This window comes from Peromyscus californicus, unplaced genomic scaffold (assembly GCF_007827085.1).
Source record: "Peromyscus californicus insignis strain IS unplaced genomic scaffold, ASM782708v3 Scaffold_4__1_contigs__length_199733344, whole genome shotgun sequence".
Taxonomy (NCBI): domain Eukaryota; kingdom Metazoa; phylum Chordata; class Mammalia; order Rodentia; family Cricetidae; genus Peromyscus; species Peromyscus californicus.
In genome coordinates this window covers 15281740-15301941 of record NW_026294562.1, presented here as the reverse complement: position 1 = coordinate 15301941, position 20202 = coordinate 15281740, and the positions used below count along the sequence as shown (strand labels likewise).

At 42.3% G+C, this 20202-nt stretch overlaps 1 protein-coding gene across 9 annotated transcripts in view; it reads right to left on the bottom strand.

Moving 5' to 3' along the window:
* Window positions 1-265: 265 nt before the first annotated feature.
* Nt5c2 (5'-nucleotidase, cytosolic II) overlaps window positions 266-20202 on the bottom strand; it is a 148501-nt gene continuing 128564 nt past the window's right edge. For 7 of the 9 annotated variants that reach the window (XM_052760649.1, XM_052760651.1, XM_052760655.1 and 4 more), the window contains 15 exons: window positions 17870-17987; window positions 16801-16896; window positions 11846-11937; window positions 11657-11714; window positions 10568-10661; window positions 9340-9393; window positions 7584-7667; window positions 6728-6769; window positions 5667-5774; window positions 5380-5446; window positions 4377-4547; window positions 2893-2944; window positions 2727-2787; window positions 2404-2580; window positions 266-1742 (listed from right to left, as the gene is read on the bottom strand). In XM_052760649.1, coding sequence (XP_052616609.1) covers window positions 1506-1742; window positions 2404-2580; window positions 2727-2787; window positions 2893-2944; window positions 4377-4547; window positions 5380-5446; window positions 5667-5774; window positions 6728-6769; window positions 7584-7667; window positions 9340-9393; window positions 10568-10661; window positions 11657-11714; window positions 11846-11937; window positions 16801-16896; window positions 17870-17987 — 1511 coding nt within the window. In that variant the 3' untranslated portion in view covers window positions 266-1505. Of the gene's footprint in view, window positions 1743-2403; window positions 2581-2726; window positions 2788-2892; window positions 2945-4376; window positions 4548-5379; window positions 5447-5666; window positions 5775-6727; window positions 6770-7583; window positions 7668-9339; window positions 9394-10567; window positions 10662-11353; window positions 11478-11656; window positions 11715-11845; window positions 11938-16800; window positions 16897-17869; window positions 17988-20202 lie in introns of those variants that run through there. The other 2 variants (XM_052760658.1, XM_052760657.1) reach the window with 2 other exon arrangements.

Here is a 20202-nt window from a genome sequence, read left to right as displayed (position 1 = left end):
CTTAGTATGACTTTCTCTAAAGCCACAGCTAGTGGAGTCGTGCAGCTGCAGGCCTTGGCTCAGTTGCTGAGCTGTGTTCCATACCTATCAAATGAGGACTTTAAAACAAGCCAGCCATGGTAGAGCACGCCTTTATCCCAGCACCCAGGAGGCAGAGGCAGGCACATCTCTGTGAGTTTAAGGCCAGTCTGTTCTACATAGGGGTCCCAGGACAGCCAGGACTACAAAGGTAAACTTGGTCTTAAAAAAAAAAAAAGCCAAAAACCTTGGTGAAAAAACCTTTATACCTATGAAACACTGTACATAAAGCATGTTCTTTAACTAAAAGTGATACAGATATAGTTAGCAATTTTGAAAATGTCATTTCCCTTAAGAGATGCCAACCCTAAAGCCACCTGAGGCCCAACAAAGGCTGTGACAGTTGACAGTTGTACCTCACACGGGCAGATGTCACAGTTGTACCTCACACGGGCAGATGTCAGCATTAGACATACACTTCCCTGAGCTCTAGAGCAGCCAGTACCCTAGTGACCAGGTCCAAGAATGGAAAAAAAGAACTGAGAGTTAAAACCCTTCCAAGTGTGGGTGGGGCACCTCCCCGCACTGGCAGGCAGTCACGTGCCTTCATATTCACAGGCTCTTGCTGTATTCAGAGCAGGAAGTCATTTCCCACAGGATGCTCAAGGGAACAGATTCTGACTGTACCTCTTGCTATAGCGCCCCTTCCCGTCTGCGTGGGCGGGAGCAGGGCGCTCCTGCAGCCCATGCTGATGAAGGCAGTTCCTGCTGTTCTCTGGGAACCTTTCTATCTTTACCTACATTCCCCAAAAGGATTGTTTTCATATAAGAAAAAAGCATTTGTGCTACCAATCTTTAAAAATGTAGCAAGGAGGAGGACTTCTGCCTCAAATTCAAACCCCTCCAGTCTAGTCTAGAATCGCTTTCCAGCAGGGAGACCCACAAAGGCACCACACAGCAGCAGCCTGGCCAGGGCCACAGAGGAAACCCAGAAGCTAACGGAAGGAAACTTGACCTGACAGAGGACTACACTTGATAATGAACACAAGGTATCTCTCCACTGATAGACAATACTGTATAACACACTGGAAAAGTGGGGTTTGTAGGAATACGGCACTGTGGCTCACCTCTTCCCACCAGGCTCTAGGCTCTGCAACCCTCTCCTACCCTTAGTGTATGCAGATGACAGACTGATGAGGCAGACAGACAAGGAGACACCATCACAACCACAGGGTGCCATCTGCATGCAGCTCCGCCTGACTTTGTACCTGTTCTTCCTACAGCTCTGCACAATCTGCGGAGAATACAGATACACAAAACTGAAGTGAGTAGCTATGATTAGAATTATTTAAAGCCTTCAGAAACTTTCCAAATGTACTTTTGATGAGGTCCTCCCACCCTCCCTAATAGAATCTAAACAAGACCACCCTTGCCCCGTGAGTCCTGCCAGACTTGTGGATGGGTGCTCAGGGTTTTAGTTTGCCTCCTTATTCTTCCTCTTCCTCCTCCTCTTCATCATCATCTTCATCATGGCAGTGTGTAATCTCCTGGGGAGCCAGTGGAAAGAGGTTGGGGGGCTTAATCTCACTAATGGACCTTGTAAGCTGGTGCCGCTTGTAGTCGGTGTCTTTGAAATCCACGGAGGTGCGGTTTCGGGTGGCGAGAGGAGATTCCATCTCATTGATATCCACGTGTGTGTGCTCCACTGTTGACTCATGAGGCATCTAGAACAGAGCAAAGGCTGAGGCTACAGGCACAGCAAAGATAAGCACCGCCCGAATCCTAACCTCTTTCGTCTCCGGTGTCTGTATCAAATCTACAACGGCAGGGACCGATGCACCTAAGCTGCCTGTGCTGTTTCCTACAGATGAAAATGAATACAACCAAAAAACCTTACCTTTTATTTTTATGCTCCCTAAACCGGTCCTGAAACAGAGCAGTTTCGGGACGACATGTGAAAACATTTATTTCAATCAGTACTAACAAAGGAGTCTCACAATGCAGTCCTAACTCGGAGATCGCTCGCTCCACCTTCCAGGTACTGGGACTAAAGGCACGCACCACCACACCTGGCTGTTTTTTAAACACAGTTCTCCTGTGGTTGAAGATGGCCTTGAACTCCCAATCTTCCTGCCTATGTCCCCCACTAAAGCTGAGATTCCAGGTGTAAGCCACCACACCTACCCAAAGGAGGCAAGTCTTCACTGTGCAGTGTGACTTCGAAAGTCGTGTTATATTCAGAAAGTTTCTATCGTGGTCTACTTCCTTACTAACCACATAAGCCATGCGTGGTTTGCATACGCATTGTCTCCATGTCACTCCATAACACTGGTTGCAGATGTGACCCAAAGGTACATCCGACCTGTCAAAAACAGCTTTACTCACCAGGACATGGGCAGCTCTGAAGAGGTAGCTGAAGGGGTAGTACAGCAGGTTGATGAAAGACGCTGCGTAGAGATCAGCATACCGCATCACTTGACTGGCAAAGAGCGTCTGCCGGGAGCCACTGCGAAACAGGCTTCCCATCATCCCATAGCACATGTCCATGTCATGAGTTACTTTCTAAAAAAAAAAAAAAAAAATAGTCCTCAGCTTATTCAACCATTTGTTTGTTACCAGCTACACACAAGTCCCTGCATAAATCAGACACGTGGAAATGATTGAGACAACTGATTTTCCACATTTTATCCCAAATCCCATCTGGATACCTTAATCCGTCTCTGGATGGAACTAATGTCTGGACGCTCATTGCTACTGCTGTCGAGGTGCCTGGGGACAGAAGGAAGCACGATGAAAGTCTCTAAAGGAACACACTGTATTCCTATGTCGTTTGTTCTTGAAAAGGTAGGTGGGTTTTAGAACTGGGAAACTTACTTGTAGAGTTCAGCCAAGAAAATATCCAAGCTCTGAAGTTCTTCAAAAAGTGCTAGTTAAAGTTTGGAAAGGAAAAGAAAATGTTTTACATCAACCAAGCAAAAGCACCTGGCTTTTAGGTGACATTTCAGATGTGACAAAGAGCACAGCCTGGGCTTAGCATGGCCAAGTCAAGCACATCAATCACCCAAGTCTCCCTCAGGGAAGCTTGCTGACACCCAGGTGGACGCTGCCAACAGCAGACCCCCACAATCTCCTTTTCGACTGTCTCCTCCTACCTGACAGCCACTGACCACAACTCCCCCTTTCAGCCATGTCTGATCTGGGGCTTCCAAAGCACTAACTTCTACTCCTTTGGGGGCAGGTACCAAAGCAACTATTGATAGTTTGACTTTTTAAAAAAGTTGATGTTTGTGTGTGGATGTGTGGGCTCGCACGTGCCACAGCGTGGGGACAGACAGTTCCCACCATGCGGACTCTGGGGACTGAGCTCAGGGGACGCTCAGCAGGAAGCACCTCCACCGACTGAGGCGTCCAGCCGGCCCCATTTTTAGAAAACAGACTAAGAATCAGGTGACTTGTCCAGAGTGGCAGATCAACCAGGACTTCTAAAACCTCACAGGAGGGAAGCTAAAATGTGTGGACAACAGGAGCAGCAACAGGCAGCAGTAGCCGCATGCTCCTGAGTTCCCCAGAGAACCAGGCCCTAGTTTATCTACTGTACAGAACATGGTTTCTTCCATCATCTTTACGGTCAAGAAGAGTCATTCAGATTAGGTTCTGTCACCGAGAAGAAAAGCCATCATTTCTATTTTATTTATATGTGTACTACATCAATTGAGACTCACCAGCTTGGAGACAGATCTTATTGTTAAGCTCTATTTTCCCACATAGGAAAATGGGAATAAGGTCCAAACAGATTTTGAGTAGAGGAGCCAGTTCCTATCAACGTAGGCCAAATTGGCAGAGTTGGTAACTATTACCACAGTGAGGGTGATACCCTAGGACATACAGATGGAGAACTTGCATAGCTAACACCTTTATGCAGCTCCCTGAAGCCCAACTGAAAGGTGTGCACCACATACTGCACACTGTGCGGCTCAGTTTAAGAAGGGAATTTGGCTTCCGTCTTCATGAAGAGCGGTGATTAGCATTCAGAGCCATTACCGCCCCAGAATCAGCTCGGGAGTGTCAGAGAGCCTGAGACTACTGGATGTGGTTGGAGAAACACGGACTGCAGACCAAAGTGGAGTCGAGGTTCACAAACTCTTATGCACACATATATACATAAGCAAGATGTGTATGTGTGTATAAACCAATTCTAGAGTTGTGTGGAATGGCAGACTGTATTAATGGCAAGGGGTGTCCACTGGATGTCTTGTATACAAAGTAATGGTTTGTCTAAGAGAACTGAGTCAAAGTTGTCATGTAAGATACACACTAGTTGTGGCAAAGATTTGAAAGTAAGAGTGACAGTTCCTTACAACTCTTGTCGGTCCAGACATGGAGCTCTTGTGCAAGCTCAGGAATCACCAAGAAAGTTCTCCATCCCTGCCGTTTCTTTGACTTCAAAATGTCTCCAAAAATGTGATCTCCAATGTACAAAATGTCTTTCCCCTTGGCTCCCAACAGGTCACAGATTGTATCAGAGGAACCTAAAAGGAGTGAATGAGAAAAACGTTTCCATATTAAAGCATTCAGAGCAGCACAGCTATATACTACAGAAATTAATAATTATGGGAAAGAAGAGCCTTTCTTAGAGACGAAGGTTCACTATTCTTTGTACAACCTAGTCAAGGCTTTAAAGCCCTCCTCCGCTGACCAGAGCTCTCAGTAAGAAGTCTAGTCAGGCAGTGGTGGTGCACACCTTTAATCCCAGCACTTGGGAGACAAAGGCAGGTGGATCTCTGAGTTCAAGGCCAGCCTGGTCTACAAAGTGAGTTTCAGGACAGCCAAGACTACACAGAGAAACCCTGTCTTGAAAAAACAACAACAAAGTATAAGAAGAACACCATCAAAATACCACAGCTGGGCTGGAGACAGAGTCCAGTGGTACAGTGGTTGTTTAGCATGTAAGAGGCCTAGGTCAATCCTCAGAACCACCAAAGGTACCATAACCATTTTCCATCACAGATCTCTCATAAGTTGGCTTTAGTCCACTATTTCTGACTCTTGACATTAAATGCATCCACATGGGCTTCTTGAAAGTCCTTTGAGAAAAAAGACACCCAAATAGTTCCAGAACACTGAGACAAGCCCGCAAAGGAGGACAGAGCATCTTCTCAGTGACAATAAAACTCGACCCCTGGACTCTGGTCAGCAGACGACTGTTGACCCTCAGAAGATGACAGTTCTGGTCCTGAAGAACTACGTGGCACTATGCTGAAAGACCACGGAACTGTCCACAGTCAAGTCTTAAGGAGCACGTTAGTGAAGACCGCACTCACTGTGCAGATGTGTCTAGACACAGGCAAACCTACAGCTCACCTCCTGAGTAGACGATGCCATGCTGCAGGGGGCCTGTATAGGTACCGATTTTCAGTTTTCCAGTTTTCTGAGTAAAGAGAATGAAAACTGTGAAATGCACTGTCGTTTTATCACAATCTCTACCCAGGCACTGATTCTCTTCAATTAGTACTTTGTTGGGATACTTCAGTTAAGATCAAAACATCTAACTTTAAGAAGAAAAATTATGGCCATTAAGATAAGGAGAGGGAAGCAGGCAAAGAAGGAACACAAAGGATAATGTATTAGAACATATCATCTCAACTTACAGTATCCACCTGACGCAGTACTGTGCCTTCTCCAAAAAAGAGTGGTTTCCGTGCATCTACTAAAATCAGATCAAAGTAAGACTGCCATGGTCGATGGGAGCTCCCAGGCTGGTGGAACAGAACCAACAAGAGACAAAACATCACTGCACACCAAATACTTAATCTCTCTCACACACAAGGAATTTAAAAATAAAATTAAGTTTTTTCAAAACTGACAGGTATAAACAATAAATGGCTTTGATAAACAACAGTTTAAATTATTCTCTGGAGTATAGTAACTTATTTCCTAATACTTTCAAACACAAAATATGAAAAAAACTAGGCAGATACAAGCTACAATTCAAGGGACAGACTGAGAGGGGTCCCATCAGCACCAGAACTAAAACACAGGAGCAGCACTGGGAGAAATCCCACCTGCTATTAGAACGATGGCTCTAGGTAGCCACTGGCTTCAGCTCGGTGCAAAGAAGACACTGTGCTAACACTGTGTTCTGAGATGGTGTTAGCCAGCATGAAGAGCACCGTACACTGTAATTGTGGCATTTACTGAAGCTTATTTATGGAAGTCTAGGCTTAAAATTCTCAAGTGTGCGACGAAGTTGCAATGTCTGTTCGTTAAGCCTGAGCATAGTCATACTACAGAAAGACTTCTAAAGACCAAGGTTAACTGCTTTCTTGGGCTAACACTCATCAGTAACTAATCTAGAAATTGCCAAGAACATTCACATTGAAATTCTGTTTCTTTTTAACGAGTATCACCCTCAATCTACAATTCTACACACCACAAACAACAATTCTGCTCAAGAACTTATTCTGATACTATTCATACAGACCACATAAATGTTCATTTTATCTCTAGCTAATAAATTTTAGATTACCAGAGATTTTTAATTCTGATAGCCCCAGATTACTTCCTTTAATGCTGATTAAACAATGGGCCATCTAAAACTAGGACTTTTCTAGGTGGATCCTGGCCATTTCCTTCCTTTTCCAAAATATTCTAAAATGATTAAATGTATTCATTATTAGTTAACAAAGTACATATTAAATTACTGTAATACCTTCGGTCCATGTGGGAAATCAAACAGGTAAGTCATGATTTTCTGGGGGAAAAAAAGAAAGGTCCATATATGACTTTTGCACAAGATGTATACAAGCTTTTTTTTTTTTTCAACATAAGATTCACCACATTCTTGTTTTCTCTATAGCTTATGAAATCATGGCAGGGGAAGTTAAAAACTGATGCTTCATCAGGCAAAAAGGTGGCTGGCTTCTCAGGAAGAATATGAACTTCTAGGTACTTATGTATGTAGTTACTCAGATGCCCCTCTCCAGCTCTCCTGGAAAACACGTGGAGGTAAGGAACACTAAAGAAGGGCTCAGAGAGAACCAACGACTCACATGAGATACTACACTGCCACTTCACTAGCAGAGGACTGGGTTAGGGCAGAACTTCTTGCTAGAACCATTAACCTATAATTGCACCAGCAAAGGTAAGGTGTTTAAATTTGGTCTGTGTGGTTTTTTTTCCTGTATCCTTTAGTCATGATTTTTTAAAACTATTAAAAATAAGAGATGGTAAATTTCGATATCTAAGATTCAAAACCCTGTCGCATCACCTCTCACTACAGGACTACCAATGTCAAGGGGTATAATGGAAAGGGTGTGATTTCTCAGATCTAGATAAATAATGCTCTAAAAAGGCAAAGAAGCCATTCTATCAGCACAAATCTATTAAATAACTCTCCAAATTAAAATCTTTAAGTAGCCACCATGAAAGTAAAAAACGAATGCTTAGGAAATTACAGGGCTTCCAGCATGTTCCTTATCCCACGTACTCAGAGGCTCCAGTGTCGTCACAGTTCTTTAGGTCAATGCCCTTCCTTGTGTAAGCAAATGAAGACATTAAGTACTTACATCTGTGTATTTATAGTCACTGTTAGTGGCAAGAAACACTTTCCCTACTTCCTTCATCCGGCTCAGAAGCAATGGCAATTTCCCCTGAAACGGTGACAAAATACTTCAGTGTTATGTGTTTACAGCTTACTCAGACTGAGAATCTGCTCAAATACGAATAGTGCAATAAGTCTTTTAAGGATTAGTTGGTTGGTTTCAGAATTCTGTGTTTAAAAGGCCACATTATTAGGTTTTTAAAGTATATACATATGTATATGTATATACTTTACATAGCTCATAATAAGTATATGGTCACTAACAATAGATTTTTACCATCCTCATGTCTGCTTCTGGAAAGTTTAAATTACTGTGTGATTCCTCAAGTACAGGATTTAAGTATACTAAAGATTAGAAGTTGATTTTAAACTGTACCAAAATTCTATACAGAGATTATGATATATTCTACTGCACACACTGTGGCTTTAGAAAGCACTTTTGCAGAATAAAGTGATGGATGCAGGTGCTACCTAGAAACACCCACACGCACCTGAAGAGATGAGCAAAGTGTAACAACTGATGTGCCTAGCAACAAAAACACCCTTTCCCCTTTCCACAAACTGTTCAGTGTTCCTTCCTGAAGCAATAAGGAAAGGAGAGGTCAAACACAAGGGGACAGGACAGTGACACAAATCCTGAGAAATTATCACTGCATTCTGCTTTTACTCTACAGGAAAGTAAGTTATTGCATCTTGGGACTCTGTATGTGTATAGATGGGTTTTTTTTCTTAATTTATTTTTAATTATGTATCTGTGTGTGGTATGCGAACATAAGTGCGGGTGCCTGTAGAGGTTGGAGGTATTAGGTCTACCAGGAGCTGGAGTTGCAGGCAGTTGTGAGTCACCTGATAGGGGTGCTACGACTTGAACTCAGTCAGGTCTTCTGAAAGAACAGAAAATGCTCTTAACCACTGAGCAAACTCTCCAGCCCATGGGAAAAAATTAAAAGAAAAAAAAAAAAAAACTAAAACAGTTCTGAGGCTCATACTTAAGACCTTGCACACACTAGTGCTACCACTGAGTACATAACTAGTCTATTACTTTGTTTTAAACAATTTTAGCCTCACAGAAAAGTTGTGATTACACACACACACATATATATATATACTTCCCATGCATTCCTTATAGTAACATTAACCCTGTAGCATAATTATAAAAAATTTAAAAACATTAGTGAAATGCTATGAACTAGAGCTATTTTCAAAGTATCCACTAATCTCTAATGTCTCTTAAATCTGTGCTCATCATTCTTTGCTAACAGGGTAAAAACACTTTAAGTAACAAGTCACGACCATGAATGTTTTTAATGGATCAACCGCAGTGCTTAAGATCTGAGTGTGAGTCTTGGCTAACTATTTACTAACTGTGTGGCCTTCCACACGATGTTTAAGTATTTCTTTATTCCAAAGTGTCTGCATCTAAAAAAGAAGTAACAACAGAGTCTAATGTATGGTTCTGTGAGGACTAGATAGTATAAAACATCAATCACAGCATGGCAACATGCACATGGTGACTCTCAAGCTGCTATCATTAGAGCTAAAAACATAAACTAAACACTGCGTCTTCTTGCTTCTCAGCAAACAGGGAAAACTAGTAAAACTACACACTGGTAGAGATCTTTGTGAATCCGCTACAAGTATCTTTCCTTGTCTACATCACGACAAACGGACTCATCACTCACTTCTCCACCGTGCAGATTTATTTCCCCCTCAGTACTCACATCTTTGACTACATACTTCTCAAGATTTTCAACCGTCTTTTCCTTAAGGGAGCCCTGGAAGAAAGGAAAAGAACTAAGAAAAGAGGTTTTATCTACTTAAAAAAAAAAGGGGGGGGGGTAAGTTCTTGTTCCGTAGCCCAGGCTGGTCTTGGACTCATGATCCTCCTGTCCCAGCCTCCCAAGTGCTGAGATTACAGATGTAAGATATCATGCCCACCTCACAAACTGAGGTTCTGTCTCTGAAACCAAGCCCCATTTTGTAATCCAGGCTGGCCTTGACCTTGAACAGTGTCTGGGATTGTGGGTATGCCACCACACCTGACTATAAATCTGTTTTTAACTTTTACTAGAAAACTTGTGCTTACTATCAAACAAATAAATCTGTGTTTATCAAAGTGAAAAACTTAAAGGACAAAAAAAGACTAAGAGACATTTCCTATTAAAGTTTACAGTAAATATCAATCAAGTACTAATTAGCTGATGTTATTAGGCAAGTAGGAGTTATTGGACAACATTTAAATAGGCTGTCATCCACAAAAGACGTAACTATAATTTCATATACTAAAAGTCTTCTAAATAAGTTTCAGAAATGCAAACAGTAAAATCTAAAACTGAGCCTCAGGACTGAGAAAGACTGTCAGCACGGTCAGACAGGAATAGGAGGCAAATCTCTCTTAACCCCTTTAAGATTTTCAGAATAATTTATTTTTCTGTTAATGTGCATGAGTGTTTGGCCTGCATACATGTCTGTGCACCACATGAGTGCTGGGTGCCCAGAGAGACCAGAAGAGGGTGTCAGATTCCCGGGCACTGGAGTTACAAATGGTTATGAACTGCCATGTGGGTGCTGGGTACTGAACTGGGATCCTCTGCAAGAGCAACCAGTGCTCCTAACTTCTAAACCATCTCTCCAGCCCCTCTCCACTTTCTTTTTTTATTTTTATTTTTATTATTTTTTTTTTTTTGGTTTTTCGAGACAGGGTTTCTCTGTGTAGCTTTGCGCCTTTCCTGGATCTCGCTCTGTAGACCAGGCTGGCCTCGAACTCACAGAGATCCGCCTGCCTCTGCCTCCCGAGTGCTGGGATTAAAGGCGTGCACCACCACCGCCCGACCACTTTCTTTTTTAAAAGGAGGCACATTCTGCTCTATTTCTACTTGCTAAGTTTGTGTCAGACCATACATTTGTGCCAGAGAAAAGGCATGTAAGGCAGCAGCTTAGTCTAAGTACCTTGTAATGGACCCAGTCAACCGCATCCCTTACATCTTGGAACATGCTCCGGTAGGACATAAAGAGGTCCCCATCTTTAAATCCAGTGTCACAACTACAGAAAAATGAAAAGAACATGACAGGGAATCCAAAAGAGAGTAAATACAATAAGTGTCCAAACTGACCAAGGGACTAACAAGGGTTCCACATCACATGGTACAGGCTGTGGTTGACTAGGAACTGCCCCTAATCAAAATTCAGCTGAGCATTATAAATGGCCAGAATATTGTATAGATGGAATATAATAATTGTGAGCAAATACAAGGGGGCAGAATAATATACTGGATGGAAACTAAAAGGCCAAGGTCCCCAAATACCAAGTTTGTCACTTATAAACAGGTTCTCACTGAACAGACATTTAGAACAGAGGTTCTTCTACCCCAATCTTTCTGGCCTTGTCCCTAGGTACAAAGATGCTGCTCACTTCTATCTGTGACTCAGTTTTCCATCAAGTTTGGTGCCCTGAGTGGGTGGCCGCAGGGAAGAAGTTAGCAGACTCCAGCACGGAAGGCTGTTCCACATCAAGCAATGGCAACACAACTCCCCCAAAAGGAAACGCTAACCTGTGCAAGACTTAGTCAAAACTCTGCTTTAAGAAAAAGAAACAGTACTCCTTCCTTGATGAAATCTTGCTGGGCCTGGGAATGAAACTAAATGGCCATCCCTGAATGGCTCCTGGGTAGCTGCTGTGAAATGAGTTGGGGGTTTTAGTGTAACTCTGCTTGGACAGATAATCACCACACAAACCTCCCACTCAGGTGTCACAATTAGCACCTCTGCTGGCCGTCTTCACTCCCAGGAGAAGCCAATCAGAAGTGGTCCCTTCCAAACATGGCTGCAGCACACTGGCAAGAAGAGGGGCCGTGTGGGAGGTGAGAGCCTGCATGGAGCTGCTGCTGCTGTCCATCTCTCAGGCTGGCAATGTAGCATCTCTCACTAGCACTAAATTCACTTTAGAAAAGCAGAAAAGACCTACAATGGCCAGTTCTCTAAAACCCTGTTCATTAATTTAAAATCAACTGGATAAAGAAAACGGTAGTATAAACATACCTGGTATATCTTGGACAATTAGTAAAAAAATCTACTAGGCAGGCCAACAGGTAGGTCTCTGAAAAATTAAGAACGGATATTAATAAACTGTAAGTAAAATAATCAAGTTGACTTAATTAGCTCCCTTGAGTAACAACAAGTGGTCCTGGGAGGAAGGACAGCATGTAGAGTAAGCAGAGGGTGCTCTACCTGGAAGATTGAATAGTGTGTTCAGAATGTAAAACCGTTCAGTGTCATCTCGTTGGATAAATTTATTTGGATACTGCTCTCTAGTTTCTGGTCTGCAAGAAAATTTTGAGAATTAATTGACATATAAAAAGTTAACATGTTAACGCTAGGAAATAGTCATTATTCAAATTTGTATTAAAACATTTTGATGGCTATGTGCAAGAGTGTTCAGATATTAAATCTGGGCAGCTACGAAGATGACCAGGCTCAGGTGAGCCCTTAAAGAGCCCTCTTCACAGACAACACTCAGGTCCCCACTGTGCTAGGGGAGGTACATCAAGAACATACAAGCCAACACTACAATAACGCTGTGAGGAACTGTAAGACTAAGGGAAACTATTCAACTTAAAAGGTTTAAGGAAAACAGCTCCTAACAAGAGGCTCACCCCTGTACTCCCAGCACTGACAGCCTGGTCAACACAGGAGCTCCAGGCCATCCAGCGCACCACAGTGAAACCTTGTCTCAGAATAAATAAGTCAATAAATGAAATAAAGAAATAAACAAATTTAAAGTAGCAGGAAGTGAATGTGGAGAGAGCGGCAAGGAAAATCCAGAAAGGATCCGTGTAGGGGTGCATTGGCTTCTGTGCCAACACTTAGTGGACATTTGTGCTCCTGAATGGAGTTTAGAACAAAAAGCATGTTTTCCTTAACCCATCTGAGCTGTATTTTTCTCTGTTCCTCTTTACTGAAAGCAGGCCAACTTTTGAACTGACCTACTTAACTTGCAAGGCCCAGTTCATATCAGTAAAGTGCTTGTCACCCAAACATGAGAAACTTGTGTTAAGAACCCAATACCCACGTGAATGCCAAGCATTGCAGTATGTGCCTGTAACCCTAGCAACGAGGAAAGAAGGGTGGAGACAGAGGAGGGGAACTCTCTGGCTACTCATTTCAGACAAAGCAGTGAGCTCCAGAGACGCTCTACCTCACAAAATAAGATGGAGTGACTGAGAAAGACACCTGCCACCAACCACTGGCCTGCATGTACACATATAGCCCCACGAAGAAGCTTGGAGAGTGAAATGAAACTCTTTAAGAAAGAGGAAGGCATTAATAAAAAGAATCTAAGAGTAAAAAGTCTAAAATACATAAAATATAATAATTCTCATGGTAAAAGATTCACCAATAGAAAGAAAACCAAATTTAAAGCTTATTAACTTAAGTGCACGTTGGGTAAATTCCTATTTAAGTTACTTTACTTCCGATGGTATGAGCGCCAGTTAGGACATAAAATCATACAAGGTTTAGTCACCCTGTTTGTCATCCTTATGAAACAGAGTCTCCATTAAATGAAGAATCAATAGAAAGCCACCTCCTTGGCCTTCAGGCAGAAGCAAGCAGCGCTAACAGACCCTCACTCCAGTTCGGGCCTTAGACAAACACAGGTGCAGTTACTTTCTGGCAATTACAACTCAAATTGACTGATGAATGTGGTTAGCCATTACACTTCCAGCCAGGGGAAGGCTGCATCTTAACCAAAGGAACAGTCTCTGGACTGGAAAGAGAGCAGTGACAATACTGAAGCCCGGTAACTTCGTGACACGAGTGACAATGCCAGACGGGCACGCTCTCTCCCAGCCTCAGCACCACCGCACGCTAGAACCATGTCCTCCACGTTTGTCCTCTTCCCCAAGACCCTTCCTTTTGATTCTAAGGACTGTGGCATGCTAAGCTTGAATGAATCTGCATTACTCACAAATCACTTATTTCAGAAATACTATCAAAAGTATTTCCAAAGGAGCTACTTTGAAGCTTTATAGGGGGAACATAGCAGGTTGATGGATCGTGTTATTTGTTTGAGATAATGTCTTATGTAGCCCAAACTGGCCTATGTAGCCAAGGATGCTTTAACCCCTAATCCTCCTGCTATGATTACAGATGTGGACCACTACCCCTAGCTTAGGCTTGAACATCTTGAGTTAGTAAGTTTGGTTGTAAAACAAATTTATTGAAATTTATTCATTTTTTTCCCTCTACCTTCTTTTCAACTAACAACCACAGCAATGATATCCCTTTCAGACATAAAGAGAACCCTGAATAACAATGACAGTGTCTGACCATGAAGGAGCTTAGGTTGGTGATGCTACATGTCATCATTTTCCTTCTAAATCCTGCTTCCTTATACAAAATCACCCTTTCAAGTACAGAAGGTACACACACAGCCTTCCTGGCCTGCTCAGAGAGGTCAGGGTGAATGTGCACGTCGTCACTTCATTCTCACAAGTACACTGAGACATCTTTGAGCCTGGGTTGTGTAATAGAGCTTGTTGAATAGCACCGTATCAGGTGCTCCAATTCTATGTGGGACACAGCTATGACTTCAGATTTAGAGGATGTTCTGACACAATTTCAGTTAGTTTACGCCTCTTACAAGAAAAAGTATTTGCCAAAAACATTGTCTTTTTAATTATCCCAATATGATTGTATTGACTTTACCACTTTACCATTAAGAATAAGTAATTCAGAAAAATTACATGAAAGCATACTATGTTTTCATTTCAAGTTGCAGCTATGACTCTAATACAGTTTCAAATTGTATTATATATATAAAACTCTCTCTATATATATATAAATTTTAAAAAACTATATATATATACATGAATGTTCTACCTGCATGTACATATGTACATGCATCATATGATGCTAGGTGCCTGTGGAAGCCAGAGAAGGGCATCAGATCCCTTGGAACTGGAGTTACAAATGGTTATGAGCCACAGTGTGGGTGCTGGAAACTGAACCTAGATCCTTTGCAAGTGCAACAAGTGCTCTTACTCACTGAACCCTCTCTCCAGCCCCCAAACTGTGTGTTTTGTTGTAATTTTTTTTTTTTGAGACAGGATCTCTCTATTATGTAGCCCTGGCTGACCTGGAACTCATTCTATAGACCAGGCTGGCCTCGAACTCAGAGGCCCATCTGCCTCTGACTCCTGAGTGCTGGGATTAAAGGTGTGCAGCACCACCACCTGGCAACTGTGGTTTATTTTAAATAAAAAAACTTGGGATGTTTCACCAAAAAAAGCCAGAAAACAAAAACAACAACAAAAAAATCCTAGGCAGATACTATGTTTCTTACTAGGGAAGAAACTCCCACCTGAGTAAGCCAGTGGAAATATTATAAAACCGTGTCATTTGGTTTAAAATCAGTGCCTTCGTCCTCTCTGCCGCCGCCTTCTTCTTCCTTTTGTGGGTCAAACTCAGACCTCCTCACATTCTGAGTAAATGTTCTACAATCCAACTGTCCTCTACTGCCCCATCTTCCCATCCTTTTTTTTATTTATTTACTTATTTACTCTTTTGAGAAGGGGTTTCTCTGCACAGCCCTGGCTGTCCTGGAATCCACTATGTCTGCCTGCCTCTGTCTGCTTCTGTCTCACAGTGCTGAAATTTAAAGCATTCACCACCACACCCAGCCTTTCTCCCCATCTTTTCTGATTACTGAGATGGGTCTTGTTATATTACCCAGGCACCGGCATAGAATTCCTGAATTCAAGAATCCTATCTCAGCTTTCAGAGTAGTTAGTACCATGGGCAAGTGTTCTTGTGCCCAGCACTACCTTGTATTTAGGGTCTCTTGTATTTTTAACCCTGTGTTTTAAAATGTTTTCATTATATAAATGTCTGGAGATATTCATTCAAAGATTAAAATGTACTAGCTAATTAAAATCTCAGTTAGTTAAATTGTTATATAGTTCAAAAAATTTCAAACGACTTTTATATGCATATCTCTTCTGTATTAAAAAGGAAAAATAAAAATCTTAGAACTTGGGCTGGAGAGATGGCTCAGTGGTTAAGAGCACTGGCTGTTCTTCCAGAGGACCTGGGTTCAATTCCCAGCACCCACATGGCAGCTCACAACTGTCTGTAACTCCAGTTCCAGGGTATCTGACACCCTCATGCAGGCAAAACACCAATGCACATAAATTAAAAAAAAAAACAAAACTTAGAACTTGGTAAAGTATGTGCCTGTAAGACGAATTGCTAAACGGTCTTATTAATAAAAAACCCAAAGCCAGATATTGGGGTTAAAACTGAGAGCTCAGAGGAACAGGACAAGCTACAGCCAACCTCACCTCACTGACACCTCAGTCTCCAAAGAGAGCTACTTCTTGCATATCCACGCCTATATGCCTTTCTGTTCTGCATCTCACTTCCTCTCTCCGCCCAGCTACATCACTTCCTGTCTGTCTGTACTGACTCTAGTAGACCTTTATGATTAACTAGTGCAGGGATTAAAGGGCGTGTACCACCATGCCTGGCTCTGTTCCCAGTACGGCCCTGACTCACAGAGATCGGATAAATCTCTGCCTCTCGAATGCTAGGATTAAAGGTGTGTGCTACCACTGTCAGGTCTCTATGTCTAGTCTAGTGGCTATTCTGTTCTCTGACCCCAGGTAAGTTTAATTGGGGGACACAATATATCACCACATGTGCCATATGGGCATAAGGACCTGAAATCAAGTCTGAGAACCTACATATCAAAACGAAGGGTACAGAGGCACATACCTGCAATCTCAGCTCTGGGATGGTAGACACTGCTAAATTCTCAGGCTCCATGACCAGCTATCCTAGCCTACTTGCCCCAAACCCTGAGACTCTGTCTCAAAAAACAAGGTAGAAAAGGCCTAATGTAAGAACTTACTGCGCAAACCTAGTGACTACATTCAACCCCTGGAAGGAACCAACGTGGAAAGGAAGAACTAACTTCTAAGAGTTGTCCTAAGACCTCCTCTCACACACTGTGACACGTGTGCACACTCACACATACATGCACACATGAATAATAAAGTAAGATGAACAATTCCTGGTGAATGACACCAAGGTTGTCCTGGGGCACATGTGTGTATACATGCACACACACACACACACACACACACACACACACTAAAAAGAGGCTAAGGGTTCTCTGTACTTACCCTCTTATGAAGTTAAATCCATGTGCACAAACCAAGAGGTTTCCATAGGCATCAACTTTCAAGAGATTTCCGTAGAGTGTGTCAAAGACAAGTCCTCTACATAAAATGAAGACATTGATAGTGCAAGGTAATACATGCAGCAATCTTATGCACTCAATCCCCACACAAGAATTTCAGTTATGTCCCCCAAACAAAATAACCATATATGCTAAGTGAATGAATGTATTTAAAAAGATGCATCACATTACTGGAGACACAGCTCAGTTGTACTACATAGGCAAGTGTACATCCATCCCGGCACTTGTGGAGGCAGATGGACGGTCAGAGGGAGATGGATCTCAGAGCAACTAATACTTACTCCACGCACGTAATAATCACAACTGTTTTGTGTTAGGAGTAAGGGTTCGATCAAAGCAGCATAACTAACTGCCCTTCCTCTTAAGACAGCTGCTATCTCTCTACAATAGTCCTTGAATTTCTCCGGACATTGACCTGCTTGCACACCCCTGTATCAAATGTTGCACATTGAGCAACTGTGATAGCATTTCAAACAAATGTCTTTCATAATCTTAACTCTTCCTATCAAAGCCAGAAAAGCAGAGTGCCAAAAGGTTCTTCCTATCAAGTTAAATGTATTAGCAAAACATACAGCTGCCCTCGAGAAGTCAAGAGGGCAGACAGGACACCTGTAGCCATCTTTAGCCGTAACAACCCCCTTTCTTACCCATCAGTGGGGCATCAAGAGCACAAGGAGCTGGGCACTAAGTGCCTGAGAGTCTGATGCAGGAGGAGCGAGTCTGAGGCCAGCCTAGGATACAAACATGTTGAGAGAGAAGACGGAGGAGACCGGGGTGAGAAAAGAGGGAAGGGAAGAGGAGGGAGGAAGGAGGGGCAGAGAAAGAAGAGAACACAAAAGAGATAGGAGTGTGAAGACTGAGTAGATGCATGAAAAGTTCTGGTAATTTTTAAATCAGTTATTTTTGCAGTGACAGTTTGCAGATAAGTTTGGAATTTATAATTTTGGGACAAAGGAAGTAATTCTTAATCCAAAAATATCTTGAAAATTTACCTGGTAGGGAATGTAGAATCATATGCAAAACTGAGCAGCTCCTGAGGATAGCCAATGGAAACTAGTCTCTCCACAGTAAGCTCAAAGCCAAGGGATTCATATTCCGGAGATTTGTACACTGCATGAAGAGGAGGTTCATTAGTCAGCAAGAAGAACAGCCCAGGAAGGGAGGCCAAATGAATGCGTCTCTCTCTCCTCCTTCCCAATTCCTCTTTCCTTCTCCCTCAAACCTTTTCTGAAGAATACCCAGTAATTAAGGAAATTCAACCATTAGCAGAAACAGATTCTGTCAGAACAGTTATAACCTGCTGTAAACATTTTTCCTGTATCTACTCTTTGACTCCCACAATTTAGTGCGGGGGGGGGGGGGGGGGGGGGGGGGGGGGGGGGGGCTAACTATACACAGCTATGACATTAACTATGAGACTGATAAATAGCAAACTAGGTAAGAGAGGTATGTATTTGTTGAAGGCGTTAACTATAACTGATACAGCAATATTCAGAACAAGCTTTCCCCCCTTATCTTTATACTTTAATTTTAGCTTTTTCTGGTAGTTGCTCTGTGGTCTTCTAATCAGTAGCTCTGCTCTACCTGCCAAATGTTATGAGCCCAAACAACTGTTAGGCTTAACACTGCAGCAACCTTCAAAACCATACTTGACAAGTATCACTGCAAACAAACCATAAGAAAACATACATACCTAAGACAATTAGGAAAATCTACTTTGTGAACCAGGAATTAAACATTAAATTTTGACTCATTAGACATGGTTACTATGGTCACAGCAGGCAGATAATGCAAGTGTGTGTGTAAAAGTTACTTATTTCTCCTAACCTGCTTCAGAAACATACTGTTTATTACAAGCCAAATAACATGGGTTTCGGGCTATGGGGGTTTCCTTTTACTATGTCTACAATCTTACACAATGGAAAAACTTGAGTGTTATCACTGCAGCTCAACAATAAAATGTTACTCCTTCAAATATGCTTTTTCCAAATGAAATACTTAGGTTAGCAACCTTTCTCATCTCTAGGAGCAGGTAAGTCGCATTATAAATACCAATAAAATAAAAGACCTGTTATTTCCTAAATGCCAGCTAAGACAAAGATATCCACCCAGTTCTTAGTCTTAAAAAACTAGTCCCAACTATTGTTACTATATTGTTATATTTAGCCCATATTCAAACCGGATTTTGCCATCTGTTTGCCTATGTAAACTGGTACTGTTAGGTCTGAAATCTAACTGCTAACTGAGGTGCCCATAACAACATGTCAAAGTGGAATCTGGTGGCCAGTCTCCCTCAGTCCCCCACTGCTACAGAGTCCTCCTGGCTGGCATACCCCACCCCCTACCCTGAACTCTCCAGCCCAGGGACTAAGCTGGGCCCCTTCTCCCTTCTCATCACATGGCCTGAACCAGCTGACTGCTCATGTTCATTCACTCTGGACTCTTCCTGTGCTCTCCCTGTATCTATGATAAACCTTCACCTCAATCCCTTAGGAGCAGCCATGTCCTTTTATTTCTTTTTTTCATTCAGGTACTAACACTTTAAAGAGTAAAACTCATCTTTCTTCTTGCAAAAATTATCTTTTAGAGAGCATTTTCTGGAAATATATAAAAGAAACTAATACTGGTTGTCTCCAAAGGCAGGAACTGAATGGCTAAGACAAGAAAGGCAAGAAATTTCCAGATGCCTCCATACCTTTAAAAGGCACAGTATAATGGTCTATTCATCTATTTTTAAAGGTCAAGTTGAAAAACAATTTTAAAGCTGGCTTTTGAAAATCCTTCGGTACACATTGTCGTGCTACTAGAGGCTACAAACTCTGAGGAGACTGCTGAGCTGCAGCTCATCCGAGGCATGCAGGCAGCCTGTGCCACTGCTGCCCCAGAGGGAAGACCGACAGAATGCTAACACTAACTCTGGATAGTTTCAAAAGCAGCTAGACCTCTTTCCTCCCGTAATGTCTACTTTACCCTCCCTATACTATGCCCCTCAAAGCCTTCAGTGTGTAATTGCAAATCTGTATGGTGTACTACATGAGTCACAAGAGTAAGAGCTGGTGACCAGTAAGGCCTGGTACTCCTCACTGACTGATTTACACCAAGAAAAACAACAACAAAACCCAGCATTTCTCACCTGTCTTCCCCAGCCATGATGGCACCCCAATTCCATGTAAACCTCCTTTTGATAAAATTTTTAAAAACCCAAATCACTTCGCCATTCTAATAAAAATCTTATTTACTTCAAAACTATTTAAGGAAACAAAATTCCAGTACAGCTGACCTTTTGTCTTCTAGAATCTGGCCCATGTGAAATATTTTTCAATTA